Below are 19,806 nucleotides of genomic sequence, written 5' to 3' on the forward strand. Positions count from 1 at the left end.
TATTTGTGTATGTCCTTGTGTCCATATTTTTTTGTGTATGTCCTTGTGTCCCTACTTTTTTTGTGTATGTCCTTGTGTCCCTACTTTTTTTGTGTATGTCCTTGTGTCCCTACTTTTTTTGTGTATGTCCTTGTGTCTCTACTTTTTTTGTGTATGTCCTTGTGTCCCTATTTTGTTGTGTATGTCCTTGTGTCCCTATTTCCTTGTGTATGTCCTTGTGTCTATATGTCCTTGTGTATGTCCTTGTGTCTATACTTGTGTCCCTATTTCCTTGTGTATGACCTTGTGTCCCTATTTTTTTGTGTATGTCCTTGTGTCCATATTTTTTTGTGTATGTCCTTGTGTCCCTACTTTTTTTGTGTATGTCCTTGTGTCCCTATTTTGTTGTGTATGTCCTCGTGTCCCTTTTTTGTTGTGTATGTTCTTGTGTCACTATTTCCTTGTGTATGACCTTGTGTCCCTATCTTGTTGTGTATGTCCTCGTGTCCCTTTTTTGTTGTGTATGTCCTTGTGTCTATATTTCTTTGTGTATGTCCTTGTGTCTATATGTCCCTGTGTATGTCCTTGTGTCTATACATGTGTCACTATTTTCTTGTGTCTATACTTGTGTCCCTATTTCCTTGTGTATGTCCTTGTGTCTATACATGTGTCCCTTTTTCCTTGTGTCTATACTTGTGTCCCTATTTCCTTGTGTATGTCCTTGTGTATGGCCTTGTGTCTATATTTATTTGTGTATGTTCTTGTGTCACTATTTCCTTGTGTATGTCCTTGTGTCCCTATTTCCTTGTGTATGTCCTTGTGTATGTCCTTGTGTCTATATGTCCCTGTGTATGTCCTTGTGTCCCTATTTTCTTGTGCATGACCTTGTGTCCCTACTTTTTTTGTGTATGTCCTTGTGTCCCTATTTATTTAAGTATGTCCTTGTGTCCCTATTTTGTTGTGTATGTCCTCGTGTCCCTTTTTTGTTGTGTATGTCCTTGTGTCTACATTTTCTTATGTATGTCCTTGTGTCCATATGTCCTTTGTATGTCCTTGTGTCCTATTGTTTGTGTATGTACTTGTATATGTCCTTGTGTCCCTATTTCCTTGTGTATGTCCTTGTGTCTATACATGTGTCCCTATTTCCTTGTGTATGTCCTTGTGTCTATACATGTGTCCCTATTTCCTTGTGTCTATACTTGTGTCCCTATTTCCTTGTGTATGTCCTTGTGTCTATACATGTGTCCCTTTTTCCTTGTGTCTATACATGTGTCCCTATTTCCTTGTGTATGTCCTTGTGTCTATACATGTGTCCCTATTTCCTTGTGTCTATACTTGTGTCCCTATTTCCTTGTGTATGTCCTTGTGTCTATACATGTGTCCCTTTTTCCTTGTGTCTATACATGTGTCCCTATTTCCTTGTGTATGTCCTTGTGTATGGCCTTGTGTCTATATTTATTTGTGTATGTCCTTGTGTCTATACATGTGTCCCTATTTCCTTGTGTATGTCCTTGTGTCTATACATATGTCCCTTTTCCCTTGTGTCTATAACTTGTGTCCCTATTTCCTTGTGTATGTCCTTGTGTCTATACATGTGTCACTATTTCCTTGTGTCTATACTTGTGTCCCTATTTTCTTGTGTATGTCCTTGTGTCTATATATGTGTCCCTATTTCCTTGTGTCTATACTTGTGTCCCTATTTCCTTGTGTCTATACATGTGTCCCTATTTCCTTGTGTCTATACATGTGTCCCTATTTCCTTGTGTATGTCCTTGTGTCTATATATGTGTCCCTATTTCCTTGTGTCTATACTTGTGTCCCTATTTCCTTGTGTCTATACTTGTGTCCCTATTTCCTTGTGTCTATACTTGTGTCCCTATTTCCTTGTGTATGTCCCTGTGTCTATATTTATATGTGTATGTCCTTGTGTCTATACATGTGTCCCTATTTCCTTGTGTATGGCCTTGTGTCTATACATGTGTCCCTATTTCCTTGTGTATGTCCTTGTGTCTATACATGTGTCCCTATTTCCTTGTGTATGTCCTTGTGTCTATACATGTGTCCCTATTTCCTTGTGTATGTCCTTGTGTCCCTATTTTCTTGTGTCCATGGTATCGTGTGTCCATTATATTCATGAATGTGTCCAATATTCTCGTGTCGGTTTTGTTCATGGGAAGTGGCAGTTTGCATTCATTGAATTTGATATTCATCAAACCTAATACTTATTTCATTTCAATAAAGAACAAAACAGTTGAAAAAAGGACAATCTAAAGGACTCGGTTAAGAATCAGTAAAAATTGGTCATTTGCTTGCCTTAAGACTTGGTAAATTATATTTGTTAATACTCTTTAGTAATCATGCTTTGTTTCCTCCTGTCTCTTGCATTGAACATATGCCTGAAACCAAAAAGTCACATTATTCCAGAAGTAACCTTATATTGTCCAAACCAACATGCCGCGCATTCGTGACCAAGACTTGTGTACCCGCCATTAATGAAATTTAACATTCATCAACAGAGGCCTGGAATTGGTAGCTTCAGTAGATAATGTGGCGCCAATATTCCACAATACTGAAGCTGCAAATCCAGTGAACCATTTCACTAACGCCACTTGTTTACAGTGACTTGACCGTTAAAATCTTTTCGGCCCATATCCCCTCTGATAGGAAATAGCCAATCTATATGTAACTAGCAGAGAGGTAAACTACATTAAATTTCACAACCGTGAAACTGCATTTGGCCATAAAACCTCTGCCTCACCCTTATCCAACAAAGTCTCACTGATAGAGAGATCATTTCTGCCTGATGGAGATGGCATACGGTTCCCAGCCTGCCGTCAGTCACACACAACTTCAGCTCTGAAGCAGGTGTAGATGTCTCTTAAAGCATCTTAGAAACATCACCATGGAAACACAGTTAGTATAAAACTCATATACATGCCTTATACAATATGAATCGTACCCGCTGAAGAAATGATTTTTCAAATGCATTTCTTTTTTCCAAAGCAAACAAAAATCACATGAATTGCAATGTAAACAAACGATATGAGGACTTTTTGAAAAAACCTGTAGTTATTTTAGTTAGTATGATCATCTTTGTGATTCCTATGTCCGTGTGTAATTTCTGATCAACAGTGATTCTTCTACATCAAATCTTTATTCCTTTCTGTACTTTTCTTCTTTGTAGATTGACATCACCTATAAATAAGTTCACACTTTTCTGATTTACTGTTTTCTCTTTTGTTTTCTTGTTTCTCTTTTATTTTCTTGTTTCTCTTTTATTTTCTTGTTTCTCTTTTGTTTTCTTGTTTCTCTTTTGTTTTCTTGTTTCTCTTTTGTTTTCTTGTTTCTCTTTTGTTTTCTATGTAATTCTAAAACCTTTCAAACTAATTATCATCAAGTAAGTTCATATAAACCCTCTCCTCATTGAAGTTTTTGTTCAGCGATACTTGAATTCAATAGTTCTAAAGCATATTTTCTGAAATATATCCCAATAGATAAAGATCAGGTATTTTTGTAATGTCTACTGCCTTGGAGGGCATAGTAAAGTTAGATTTCTTGAGCCATATTTATCCATGAAATCAAATGTCTATGAAATTCCACTATTTTTTGTTGAAAAACCCTGAAAATTAAGCCCCACAAAAATATCTGGTTTTACAGCATTTGTCAATGAAAAAGTCCAATACATTGTGTGTTGTAATTAATTTCCTTCACTCTCTGGCATGACCTTCGGCCACTTAATACCACAGTAGATACAGATATTTTACTCTATAATCAACTGTTTATAGCACTCATGTAGCCTCGGGTCATTATCATAAGCTTCATTACGAGATCCCAAATTTCTACTTTTCAAATCATTATCTAGATATGACAGAAAATATCAAAGAGGGTGCAACTATCCCATATAAAAGTCGTCCATTTGGGAGACCATATTATTCCTACAGGAGTTTCCTGTCCTTCCTTTCGGAGAAATCCAGAAAAATGGCCACCACAATATCCTGTGTACGATATCTAATGAGATAACACGGTTTCCTGTTAAGCTAGAAGCAAAGCTGAAATTACTACAGATAGAATATGGCTTTCCGGAATTTCCTATGGGTGCGGAAAACATCTCCGGAAGGATACCACCGCCGCTGAAGCTAATTAAAAGTCAGTGATCCTCTACGTCCTCGCTAAGTTTATAACTTCTACTGAAACATTACCCAAATATTTTGTGATACCACAAAGCATAAAAAAAGCAGGAACTGCACGCGGAGACAATTTTCAAGTCATTTGGCTCCCTGGACTCTGCTGTCAGCTGGAGAAGTAAAACTCTTTTTTCATTAGAGTTAGGAATGTTATTGCTAACAGGTAACCACAGAACTCTGACACTCATAAACGTGAACCTACATTCTAGCTTAGACAACGCCAGATCTATTTACCCCGATAGTACAAAGTCAACTCCATACCAAACAAATTACGGCCAGTAAACTAGTTCATAGCTGCAAGTTTCATGGAAACCCTTGAAGTTCTTTAAATTCTTCCATGTCCTGATCATGGACATTTTCTCTTTCTTGTTATTGATAAAAAAAAAATGTTTTTATTAGAAATAAGCTTATAATATGCTATTTCTCACAGATATCTGATCTTCAGGAAAGTGGTTTCAACTATCAAGAACATTTTCCACAAACAGATCTGGCATTATTATCATCAATTATTGTATTTTGGTTTTGTTTTTCACTCTCAATTAACATCATTTAATGAAACATTATGCTTTGATTGGTAACTCTATTCAATAATAAACATTTCACAAGCACACAAAAAAATGGGCCACCTTTTTCTCGTTTGTCATTTTATAAACATATTATCATCAGCTATTTTTTATTATCATTATCTTTAAAACAAAATAATTTTCAAGACTAAGTTTTTAATAATCAATTATTCTCAAAATATTATATTTTCTATTTTTTTCAATTGTTATGACAACCAAATTTCAATACCATTATATATCAAAGATAAGCATGTACCACAAATATATAGAATCAAAAACATTATTTTATCTATGAAATTATTCTCAGTGCTACAATACAATGGTCAAATACACAAATAATTCACATTCTACTGGACCAACACATCAGGCTGAGGGATTATCTGAATCTCATCTCTTTGTTCTCTTCACGTAAAATATCAACCCCTGTATATTGGACAGAGATTTCGAGATTTATGAGGATTATTATACCAGGGGTAAATATTCTAGATATTTATGAACTCATGATTTTTTCCCCTAAAAAAAATGTAAATCCGAAATCAGATGTTTCTCAACATGGAAGAATATTTATTTTTAGTTGTTTACAGATATACCTATAAACAAAACAATCAGCATTCAATAAGGGGAAAAGTTACTGACGTAAATTTGTTTATAATTAAGGAAGCCACAGTTTTATGTACCAGAACAATTCTGAATCGGCTCCCATTTCTGGTTCCTTTAATAGAGAAATAAAAAACAAACAAACAAATAAAAACAGAATTTCTTTTACACCACTGATCCTTCTATCCTACATTTAAAATTGGATAACAAAATACAGACATAGATATTTGCACCATTTTATCTAATTTTATTTTTTTGCTAATTTTATTTTCTCCCGTAAATCAACCAGAACATGCAAAACATTGATGTGAGATTTAATGTAAGTGGAGGTTAAAAGAAATCATATTTTATTTATATAGCGTGAAAGAACCATTAAAATTATGTTGAAATATCCATCAAGCCAACATGTCTAGTTTGGCATGACATCAAATAATGTATAATAAAAAAATCCATTTAGCTACTTAAAACAACTTGTTGTAATTGAGCCCTAGTCTGTCGAATGGTGTGAAATGCACATTTTTTTAAGCTGCAGACTTTGATTGCAGTGACAAAGTCTTTCCCATTGAAATTCCAAAAAGTGCAAACTGAAATCCAGCTACAGAGCTAAATGTGATACAAAGTCAATAATCACCAAATAGCTTTACTGTAGAAGACTTTTGAAAAAAAAATACTTCCAGAATTGAAGCACTTGTGCAGAGCTCAACTTTCTACCAACGTGAAAGAAAATCTCCATCACTGCCTCAGCTGATTTTGTGAAGAAAATTTCTCACTGAAAGCAGATCCTTTTGTTCGACTTTAAACCCCACTAGTCCTTTTAAAAAACCTATCTGCAAAACATATATACCAATTTCTCAGAAACTCTAAACGTATCTGCTTCGTTGAATTGAGATGTTTTGGTTGTCAACAAACATTCTGAAGATCAATTGGAAATCTTACAGGGACCAAATAATGATTAAAGTGAAAAATGAGACGAGAACATAAGAAAAACTAGATGTGCATTTTTTATGGTACCATTCGTCTTCAATTTTTCAATTTCACCAAGAAAGTGCAGTACGTATAACTTAACACATCAGTCGATTTGTTTTCCCATGGATACTTCAATCTTGCTCGCCAAACACGGATAGCTAGCCAGGGAATACCTCGTCCACAAGTACACGTATTTCATAGGAATCGTCAAGGTAACCAGTTCCCACATTACGTTTCTGTAATTTCAGACGGAGGCCTTTGATGGGAGTTTAATGTCCTGCTGCAGTCAAATAAGGCCAAGCCATAAGCGTTTTGTATCATCCTGTTTGATTGGCTGCTAGTTTTGCACGAGCATCATGGGATTTTCTCTAAACAAGAAAGATTTAGTGTCACATTGTTCCCAGTAATAGACAGTAGTGCCATTTGTAACATTACCATGGGAACAGACTTCACAAGTTTATCTATCTCGCAAGCACCAATTCATCTGATTGTGTCTGCTTACCCCCTCCCTCTCAACATTCCCTGTATCTCCATTGTCTTAAGACTCATCACCCTGCTCTGTTTCTACACACCACACTTATGCCATACTGCAATGTCAATACTACATACCTGTGCCAGTCAGCAAACAGTTTACATCTTAATCTATCTGAAAGTAACTTATATCATTTATGTAAACAATCTATAGCTTGATCTATGTGTAGTAGCGTACGAAATCCTAAAAAAATATTTTTAACTGCTCAACAAAGCACATTTTAAAATAGAAAATGAAATTTGAATTTAAAAAAAAAAAACAAATAAAAACTCTGCATTCATAAACACTCATTACTTATTATTTGTTTTATTTTAGATTTTAAACCAACTTTTATCTTATTTGATCTCAGTTTATTGGTTATCAAATTACATTATTGAATTGTTTTGTCTCTAAAACAAATACTTCACACTGAACTCTGAACTTGAGTGGATTATAGTGAAAATCTAATGAAGTTTTTTTTTTCAACAGACAACAGACAACTTGAACACTGATGGACAAAAAATAAAATACAATTACAGATTTAATTAATTTTAATAAAGAAAAATAATGGCCATAAAAATGACCTGCTTCTGAAAAGTATCCCAAGCTGTAGTGTGTCAAAAAAGACAGAAAAAACAAAATCTATGTTGTTTTTTCCCATTTTTGTTTATAGAAATAAGAATTTGGCTGTAGTTCTGATATGAAATTATTAAAAGAATCATATCTGCCAGCTAACAAACCAATTCATTTTCTCAGAAGCCACACAGGATCAGTGTTACTGAAGCCAAGCTATTGAAGACAGTGTTGCACTGTGTGATGAAGTACGTGTCGCAAAGTCTGACCATACTTAAATTGCAAAGCAAGAATTCCTTTCTCGACCAATTCATTACAGCTAACCAGTAAAAATCTTTGTCTCAATTAGCGGGAATCTCATACGATTAATTCACGAAGCCGTAAGAGTTGACTTCCAATTGCGACAACACGAAGAAGATGCCCGCTAACTTTAATGGAAAAGCAGAAGAAATCTGCTCCAGTCTCCATTTGTAGGCTACGTTAACGATGTGGTAGTAATGGCTTTAGCAGCGCCACCTATGGCCGTCTGTCCAGGAGGCACCCCACGGACCAATCAGAGACTGGCCAGCAACACAATCACATTTTACAGATAAATGTCTCCTATAGTCCGTAAATGTTGGAAACTAAATGTCACCAAACAGCATATGTCCTCATTCAGGGTCTGTTTGTATTACTAGACATGAACAAGTTTATCAGTTTACACTTCAGTACCACACAACACTGATGTACATTTATCAGTTTACACTTCACTACCACACAACACTGATGTAGTTTTATCAGTTTACACTTCACTACCACACAACACAGATATAGATTTATCAGTTCACACTTCACTACCACACAACACTGATGTACATTTATCAGTTTACACTTCACTACCACACAACACTGATGTACATTTATCAGTTTACACTTCACTACCACACAACACTGATATAGATTTATCAGTTCACACTTCACTACCACACAACACTGATGTACATTTATCAGTTTACACTTCACTACCACACAACACTGATGTACATTTATCAGTTTACACTTCACTACCACACAACACTGATGTAGATTTATCAGTTTACACTTCACTACCACACAACACTGATGTAGTTTTATCAGTTTACACTTCACTACCACACAACACTGATGTAGATTTATCAGTTTACACTTCACTACCACACAACACTGATATACATTTATCAATTTACACTTCACTACCAAACAACACTGATGTAGATTTATCAGTTTACACTTCACTACCACACAACACTGATATACATTTATCAGTTTACACTTCACTACCACACAACACTGATATACATTTATCAGTTTACACTTCACTACCACACAACACTGATATACATTTATCAGTTTACACTTCACTACCAAACAACACTGATGTACATTTATCAGTTTACACTTCACTACCACACAACACTGATATACATTTATCAGTTTACACTTCACTACCACACAACACTGATATACATTTATCAGTTTACACTTCACTACCACACAACACTGATGTAGTTTTATCAGTTTACACTTCACTACCACACAACACTGATGTACATTTATCAGTTTACACTTCACTACCACACAATACTGATATACATTTATCAGTTTACACTTCACTACCACACAACACTGATATACATTTATCAGTTTACACTTCACTACCACACAACACTGATGTACATTTATCAGTTTACACTTCACTACCACACAATACTGATATACATTTATCAGTTTACACTTCACTACCACACAACACTGATATACATTTATCAGTTTACACTTCACTACCACACAATACTGATATAGATTTATCAGTTTACACTTCACTACCACACAACACTGATATACATTTATCAGTTTACACTTCACTACCACACAACACTGATATACATTTATCAGTTTACACTTCACTACCACACAACACTGATGTACATTTATCAGTTTACACTTCACTACCACACAACACTGATATACATTTATCAGTTTACACTTCACTACCACACAACACTGATATAGATTTATCAGTTTACACTTCACTACCACACAAGATTTATCAGTTTACACTTCACTACCACACAACACTGATATACATTTATCAGTTTACACTTCACTACCACACAACACTGATATACATTTATCAGTTTACACTTCACTACCACACAACACTGATGTACATTTATCAGTTTACACTTCACTACCACACAACACTGATGTACATTTATCAGTTTACACTTCACTACCACACAACACTGATATAGATTTATCAGTTTACACTTCACTACCACACAACACTGATGTACATTTATCAGTTTACACTTCACTACCAAACAACACTGATATAGATTTATCAGTTTACACTTCACTACCACACAACACTGATATACATTTATCAGTTTACACTTCACTACCAAACAACACTGATATACATTTATCAGTTTACACTTCACTACCACACAACACTGATATAGATTTATCAGTTTACACTTCACTACCACACAAGATTTATCAGTTTACACTTCACTACCACACAACACTGATGTAGTTTTATTAGTTTACACTTCACTACCACACAACACTGATGTACATTTATCAGTTTACACTTCACTACCACACAACACTGATGTAGTTTTATTAGTTTACACTTCACTACCACACAACACTGATGTACATTTATCAGTTTACACTTCACTACCACACAACACTGATGTAGTTTTATCAGTTTACACTTCACTACCAAACAACACTGATATACATTTATCAGTTTACACTTCACTACCACACAACACTGATATACATTTATCAGTTTACACTTCACTACCACACAATACTGATATACATTTATCAGTTTACACTTCACTACCACACAACACTGATGTAGTTTTATCAGTTTACACTTCACTACCAAACAACACTGATATACATTTATCAGTTTACACTTCACTACCACACAACACTGATATACATTTATCAGTTTACACTTCACTACCACACAATACTGATATACATTTATCAGTTTACACTTCACTACCACACAACACTGATATACATTTATCAGTTTACACTTCACTACCACACAACACTGATATACATTTATCAGTTTACACTTCACTACCACACAATACTGATATACATTTATCAGTTTACACTTCACTACCACACAACACTGATGTAGTTTTATCAGTTTACACTTCACTACCAAACAACACTGATATACATTTATCAGTTTACACTTCACTACCACACAACACTGATATACATTTATCAGTTTACACTTCACTACCACACAATACTGATATACATTTATCAGTTTACACTTCACTACCACACAACACTGATATACATTTATCAGTTTACACTTCACTACCACACAACACTGATATACATTTATCAGTTTACACTTCACTACCACACAATACTGATATACATTTATCAGTTTACACTTCACTACCACACAACACTGATATACATTTATCAGTTTACACTTCACTACCACACAACACTGATATACATTTATCAGTTTACACTTCACTACCACACAATACTGATATACATTTATCAGTTTACACTTCACTACCACACAACACTGATGTAGTTTTATCAGTTTACACTTCACTACCAAACAACACTGATATACATTTATCAGTTTACACTTCACTACCACACAACACTGATATACATTTATCAGTTTACACTTCACTACCACACAATACTGATATACATTTATCAGTTTACACTTCACTACCACACAACACTGATGTAGTTTTATCAGTTTACACTTCACTACCAAACAACACTGATATACATTTATCAGTTTACACTTCACTACCACACAACACTGATATACATTTATCAGTTTACACTTCACTACCACACAATACTGATATACATTTATCAGTTTACACTTCACTACCACACAACACTGATATACATTTATCAGTTTACACTTCACTACCACACAACACTGATATACATTTATCAGTTTACACTTCACTACCACACAACACTGATATACATTTATCAGTTTACACTTCACTACCAAACAACACTGATATAGATTTATCAGTTTACACTTCACTACCACACAACACTGATATACATTTATCAGTTTACACTTCACTACCAAACAACACTGATATACATTTATCAGTTTACACTTCACTACCACACAACACTGATATAGATTTATCAGTTTACACTTCACTACCACACAAGATTTATCAGTTTACACTTCACTACCACACAACACTGATGTAGTTTTATTAGTTTACACTTCACTACCACACAACACTGATGTACATTTATCAGTTTACACTTCACTACCACACAACACTGATGTAGTTTTATTAGTTTACACTTCACTACCACACAACACTGATGTACATTTATCAGTTTACACTTCACTACCACACAACACTGATGTAGTTTTATCAGTTTACACTTCACTACCAAACAACACTGATATACATTTATCAGTTTACACTTTACTACCACACAACACTGATATACATTTATCAGTTTACACTTCACTACCACACAATACTGATATACATTTATCAGTTTACACTTCACTACCACACAATACTGATATAGATTTATCAGTTTACACTTCACTACCACACAACACTGATATATATTTATCAGTTTACACTTCACTACCACACAATACTGATATACATTTATCAGTTTACACTTCACTACCACACAATACTGATATAGATTTATCAGTTTACACTTCACTACCACACAACACTGATATACATTTATCAGTTTACACTTCACTACCACACAACACTGTTATAGATTTATCAGTTTACACTTCACTACCACACAACACTGATGTACATTTATCAGTTTACACTTCACTACCACACAATACTGATATACATTTATCAGTTTACACTTCACTACCAAACAACACTGATATACATTTATCAGTTTACACTTCACTACCACACAACACTGATATAGATTTATCAGTTTACACTTCACTACCAAACAAGATTTATCAGTTTACACTTCACTACCACACAACACTGATATACATTTATCAGTTTACACTTCACTACCACACAACACTGATATACATTTATCAGTTTACACTTCACTACCACACAATACTGATATACATTTATCAGTTTACACTTCACTACCACACAACACTGATGTACATTTATCAGTTTACACTTCACTACCAAACAACACTGATATACATTTATCAGTTTACACTTCACTACCAAACAACACTGATATAGATTTATCAGTTTACACTTCACTACCACACAACACTGATGTAGTTTTATCAGTTTACACTTCACTACCACACAACACAGGATTTCAGGTTTACTTTACATATTTTGACTTCCTATGCAGTTATTTTATGTATAAGGAAATCAATATCTTAATTTCAATACCAAATTTGCATTTTTTTCACTACATTTGAAGCAAGTTATGATAGATAAAGTATCTTTTATCAATAAAGTATCTTTTTGATGTTTTTTTTCTAGATTTTCATAGTGTTGGGTTGGTGGGTTTGAAGGGAGGAGTTTGATTACTTGGTTTGTGATGTCTTTGTACACGATGGACAAGTTTTGGATATTTGATAGATAATCCCCATCCTTGAAAATAAGACAAGATGATTTACAGTAAAACATGTGTATCATTGATGTACAGATGGTATTTTACCATGGCCATCACTGTGATCTGTAATTTCCAGTGTTGGTGACCAACATAGAGACCTATTGTTTTTACCTGTGCTATTGATTTTCTATCAGTTTCATTTGTGTATCTTTTCTTCCCATCTGGTCTGGAGACAGTTCAGGAAGATACAAATGGTAAGATTTCCAGAGGCACTGACTACTGAGAAAGCCGACAACTTTGTCTTTTTTCTCTCATACCGCAGGAAAAATAACATGAGAAAATAATAAGTTATCCTGTCTGAAGAACAAAACACTCTCTAATTGGATGTTATTAAGTTCCTATGATGAGAACTCTTTTGTGAGGGAGGAAGTATCTCTCGAGGGTCTGTCATACTGTACAAACTTCTTCCTTTCAATTAGAGTGTCAATTATCCCATTTTCTGATGTACCTCAAATCAGAGATATTCTTCAACAGCCTCTACACAACTAAGAAACCTTGTTTAATGTCCCTGTCGATCTGGCTTTGCTTGCTATCAAGTACCCTAATTGCAATTTTTGCACACACACACATATATATATATATATATATAATAAAGCCAAATTTTCTTATTCACTTTTTGTACTACATAAAGAAGCTATGACTAAGGTCTATTTTAGTAAGTTATTGTTGCCTGGGGACACAGAGCGAGATTCTAATTCTTCAGATTCATGAAAATTGAAAAGTCTTTCATTAAACTTATTCTTTCTCTAAATAGATGTGAAAAATGATTAAAACTTTAAAACATTTTTTCTCTCTCTTTTTTTTACCAGACTCAGCATACTCTTAATGAACATGTTGAATGTTTAAATACAGCACTTATCATATTACAGTATTCATACATGAAGGGGAGATAATTTATCTGCCACCTGAAGGATGATAAGCTGCCTCAATCACCATCACAACCTACACAAGGTGTTCTGTAAACATTATGTTAATTAACAAGCTCCAACAGGACAGCTTAATCTGGATCGTATTTTAAAACTCTGAAATCATGTCTGTTTGAATAATGCTGTACCATTTGTCTTTCCAGCAGCTAACTTTGTACATATCACAGTGATGGTCAGAATACCAAACTAGATGCTTACAATCTCTCATTTTGTACATATCACAGTGATGGTCAGAATACCAAACTAGATGCTTACAATCTCTCACTTTGTACATATCACAGTGATGGTCAGAATACCAAACTAGATGCTTACAATCTCTCACTTTGTACATATCACAGTGATGGTCAGAATACCAAACTAGATGCTTACATTCTCTCACTTTGTACATATCACAGTGATGGTCAGAATACCAAACTAGATGCTTACAATCTCTCATTTTGTACATATCACAGTGATGGTCAGAATACCAAACTAGATGCTTACAATCTCTCATTTTGTACATATCACAGTGATGGTCAGAATACCAAACTAGATGCTTACATTCTCTCACTTTGTACATATCACAGTGATGGTCAGAATACCAAACTAGATGCTTACAATCTCTCACTTTGGGTACTCTGAAAATTCCTGATGTTGATTTTCCCAACATTTGCAGGATCATCAATAAAATAAAAGTGGTATAATGATGTTTGTCTGTTAGTATCCATATCTAATATGTCAATGTAACTATAGAGATACAGACATGTCAATATAACTATAGAGATACAGACATGTCAATATAACTATAGAGATACAGACATGTCAATATAACTATAGAGATACAGACATGTCAATATAACTATAGAGATACAGACATGTCAATATAACTATAGAGATACAGACATGTCAATATAACTATAGAGATACAGACATGTCAATATAACTATAGAGATACAGACATGTCAATATAACTATAGAGATACAGACATGTCAATATAACTATAGAGATACAGACATGTCAATATAACTATAGAGATACAGACATGTCAATATAACTATAGAGATACAGACATGTCAATATAACTATAGAGATACAGACATGTCAATATAACTATAGAGATACAGACATGTCAATATAACTATAGAGATACAGACATGTCAATATAACTATAGAGATACAGACATGTCAATATAACTATAGAGATACAGACATGTCAATATAACTATAGAGATACAGACATGTCAATGTAACTATAGAGATACAGACATGTCAATATAACTATGAAGAAAATTAATACTTTTTTCATGTATTGGAAAATGATTTCTTTTCCCTAGAGAAGCAGGTGTAAAACCTGTGATATATGACAAAATCTTAGTAAGGTTTTATTCCTTTGTATGACACACAGACACAGAATCAGGTAGACAGTTTAATTTATTGACAGTGAAACCAATATAGTGTAATGCAGGTAAAATGAAGGCATATAAATTTCCCATCCAGTACAAATGTCTCTATCTTAAGCATGATTTGGATATGTTAAACAGCTGGCTGGCAGATTTACAGATTTGAAACCTTAGATGGGGAGACATGTCTGAAGGGGAGATAACTTTTTTTTTTGAAGTTGCTAAAAGGTTTGAAAAAATAAATTTTCAAAGTTAAATAATTAAATTAATATATAATATATATCCCCTGATTGTCTGCAACAAAATACTCAATTTGTCTCATAAGTTTTCTTCATTTTAAATGTAATAGAATATTAGCTATTCATTAATTGTTCTGAAGAAAAAAATATTTTGTGTGACCATATTAGGTCGTAGGATGAAAAATGAACTAAAACATTTCAAATAATAAATCAGAATGAAAAATCTTCATCAACCTACAAATCTCACTCAAACCAGATAATGATGGACTTAATTACCCAACCATTTATTTAAAGACTACAGTGAGCTGATCACCTGGTGTAGACTACAGTGAGCTGATCACCTGGTGTAGACTACAGTGAGCTGATCACCTTGTGTAGACTACAGTGAGCTGATCACCTGGTGTAGACTACAGTGAGCTGATCACCTTGTGTAGACTACAGTGAGCTGATCACCTTGTGTAGACTACAGTGAGCTGATCACCTTGTGTAGACTACAGTGAGCTGATCACCTTGTGTAGACTACATTGAGCTGATCACCTTGTGTAGACTACAGTGAGCTAATCACCTTGTGTAGACTACAGTGAGCTAATCACCTGGTGTAGACTACAGTGAGCTAATCACCTTGTGTAGACTACAGTGAGCTAATCACCTTGTGTAGACTACCGTGAGCTAATCACCTTGTGTAGACTACAGTGAGCTAATTGCCTTGTGTAGACTACAGTGAGCTAATCACCTTGGTAGACTACAGTGAGCTAATCGTGTTGTGTAGACTACAGTGAGCTAATCACCTTGTGTAGACTACAGTGAGCTAATCACCTTGTTTAGACTACAGTGAGCTAATCACCTTGTGTAGACTACAGTGAGCTAATCACCTTGTGTAGACTACAGTGAGCTAATCGCCTTTGTAGACTACAGTGAGCTAATCGCGTTGTGTAGACTACAGTGAGCTAATCACCTGGTGTAGACTACAGTGAGCTGATCACCTTGTGTAGACTACAGTGAGCTAATCACCTGGTGTAGACTACAGTGAGCTGATCACCTGGTGTAGACTACAGTGAGCTAATCACCTGGTGTAGACTACAGTGAGCTAATCACCTGGTGTAGACTACAGTGAGCTAATCACCTGGTGTAGACTACAGTGAGCTAATCACCTGGTGTAGACTACAGTGAGCTGATCACCTTGTGTAGACTACAGTGAGCTAATCACCTGGTGTAGACTACAGTGAGCTGATCACCTGGTGTAGACTACAGTGACTAATAAACATCGTCCTTCTCCCTATGGTTACTGGAAAATCTTCAATTTTTGTAGAGTTTTATTCATTTATTTCATATGAATTTTTGATCCATTAAATGATATGTCCATGGACTGTTAAAATTAGTGGATTTATCAAGCTACATTTATTCGTAAAAATAAATGTTTACCACAAAATTTGATTCCTATGAAAATATTTAATTCTACAGTATACATATAATAAGGAATAATAAAGCTGATTACAAAACATAATGATTAAATTCAAGGTATAAAATGATAGACTGAATTGCATCAAAACACTGTAGAATACAAATATTGATTTCAATCCTATTCCTGTTTTAGAAACACATATTTATAAAAACAGCAATTAGGCTGTTACCATACCTTCATAAACAAAGATTTTAAATTCTAATTTTAGATTTCTAAACATTTTGTAACCATTTTGATTCAAGGAGCTTTAAAAATTCCAACATCAATTGAATGTTTTTTCTTTAATTTTACTAGAAATACCAAAATGTACTCACCAACCAGCCGAGCAACAGTGGACGCATTCATGTGAGTCAGTTTTTCATTCACGAAAAATGTTATTCGATTCTCATAGTCCCTAGAAAAAGAAAGTTCCTTGAATGAAGTAAAGACTTTTATTAGTCATGATATATAAAAATATTGCTATTTTTCCAAATACTATAGGCAGACCATTACTCACTTTCATGTTTCTCATTCGTATTCCTAACGATAGGCCTATGTATGCTAACAAGAGTTAGTATTATTCTCCTGGATATCTAATATCTAAGCAGGCATGGAAATATAGGTGTTGAAATGTTTTGTTTAATATTCTACCTCTTTTGATACTCTCGAAATTATATCCTGTTTTAATACATATTATTCCATTTCTTGATCTTCCCAAAGAAAATTCATATCAAGTTTGTTTAAAATGTTTGACACTCAATCCCTTCCTTACCATAACCCGAAATATCATTACATACCCTATTTACTTACAACTCACTTGACATGTCAGAAAATAGAAACAATTTAAATCATTTTTTCTATTTCAAATTTTGATTGCATCCAACTAATGCCCCCAGATTCTGTCCCACTCCACTCTACCTAGACGCTGTTCCTGACTGAGCCCAGATTCTGTCCCATTCCACTCTACCTAGACTCTGTTCCTGACTGAGCCCAGATTCTGTCCCACTCCACTCTACCCGGACTCTGTTCCTGACTGAGCCCAGATTCTGTCCCACTCCACTCTACCCGGACTCTGTTCCTGACTGAGCCCAGATTCTGTCCCACTCCACTCTACCTAGACTCTGTTCCTGACTGAGCCCAGATTCTGTCCCATTCCACTCTACCTAGAATTTGTTCCTGACTGAGCCCAGATTCTGTCCCACTCCACTCTACCTAGACGCTGTTCCTGACTGAGCCCAGATTCTGTCCCACTCCACTCTACCCGGACTCTGTTCCTGACTGAGCCCAGATTCTGTCCCACTCCACTCTACCTAAACTCTGTTCCTGACTGAGCCCAGATTCTGTCCCACTCCACTCTACCCAGACTCTGTTCCTGACTGAGCCCAGATTCTGTCCCACTCCACTCTACCTAGACTCTGTTCCTGACTGAGCCCAGATTCTGTCCCATTCCACTCTACCTAGAATTTGTTCCTGACTGAGCCCAGATTCTGTCCCACTCCACTCTACCTAGACTCTGTTCCTGACTGAGCCCAGATTCTGTCCCACTCCACTCTACCCGGACTCTGTTCCTGACTGAGCCCAGATTCTGTCCCACTCCACTCTACCTAGACTCTGTTCCTGACTGAGCCCAGATTCTGTCCCATTCCACTCTACCTAGAATTTGTTCCTGACTGAGCCCAGATTCTGTCCCACTCCACTCTACCTAGACTCTGTTCCTGACTGGGCCCAGATTCTGTCCCACTCCACTCTAACTAGACTCTGTTCCTGACTGAGCCCAGATTCTGTCCCACTCCACTCTACCTAGAATTTGTTCCTGACTGAGCCCAGATTCTGTCCCACTCCACTCTACCTAGACTCTGTTCCTGACTGCCATTCTACTGCCCCAAAGATTCTGTCCCTCTTCACAGCTACTGTCCCCAGATTCTGTCCCACTCAACTGCCCAAAGATTCAACTGCCCCCAGATTCTGTCCCACTCCACTGCCCCAAGATTTTGTCCCAATCCACTGCACCCAGATTCTGTCCCACTCCACGGCCCCAAAGATTCTGTCCCACTCCATGGCCCCAAAGATTCTGTCCCACTCTACTGCCCAAAGATTCCACTGCCCCCAGATTCTGTCCCACTCTACTACCCCCAGATTCTGTCCCACTCTACTACCCCCAGATTCTGTCCCACTCCACTGCCGCCAGATTCTGTCCCACTCCACTGCCCCAAGATTCTGTCTCACTCCACTGCCCCCAGATTCTGTCCCTCTCTACTACCCCCACATTCTGTCCCACTCTGCTACCCCCAGATTCTGTCCCACTCTACTACCCCCAGATTCTGTCCCACTCTGCTACCCCCAGATTCTGTCCCACTCTACTACCCCCAGATTCTGTCCCACTCTACTACCCCCAGATTCTGTCCCACTCTACTACCCCCAGATTCTGTCCCACTCTGCTACCCCCACATTCTGTCCCACTCTGCTACCCCCAGATTCTGTCTCACTCCACTGCCCCCAGATTCTGTCCCACTCTACTACCCCCAGATTCTGTCCCACTCTACTACCCCCAGATTCTGTCCCACTCTACTACCCCCAGATTCTGTCCCACTCTGCTACCCCCAGATTCTGTCTCACTCCACTGCCCCCAGATTCTGTCCCTCTCTACTACCCCCACATTCTGTCCCACTCTGCTACCCCCAGATTCTGTCCCACTCTACTACCCCCAGATTCTGTCCCACTCTGCTACCCCCAGATTCTGTCCCACTCTACTACCCCCAGATTCTGTCCCACTCTACTACCCCCAGATTCTGTCC

General features: G+C 36.2%; 1 protein-coding gene across 1 annotated transcript in view; it reads right to left on the bottom strand.

The window, feature by feature from the left end:
- LOC132558713 (receptor-type tyrosine-protein phosphatase N2-like) overlaps positions 1-19,806 on the bottom strand; it is a 252,916-nt gene that overhangs the window by 123,846 nt on the left and 109,264 nt on the right. Inside the window, exon 9 of the mRNA XM_060223309.1 lies at positions 17,347-17,426. Coding sequence (XP_060079292.1) covers positions 17,347-17,426 — 80 coding nt within the window. The remainder of the gene's footprint in view (positions 1-17,346; positions 17,427-19,806) is intronic.

The sequence above is a fragment of the Ylistrum balloti genome, unplaced genomic scaffold (assembly GCF_031769215.1).
Source record: "Ylistrum balloti isolate Yb309-2 unplaced genomic scaffold, AGI_CSIRO_Ybal_v1 Utg370814, whole genome shotgun sequence".
Lineage (NCBI taxonomy): Eukaryota > Metazoa > Mollusca > Bivalvia > Pectinida > Pectinidae > Ylistrum > Ylistrum balloti.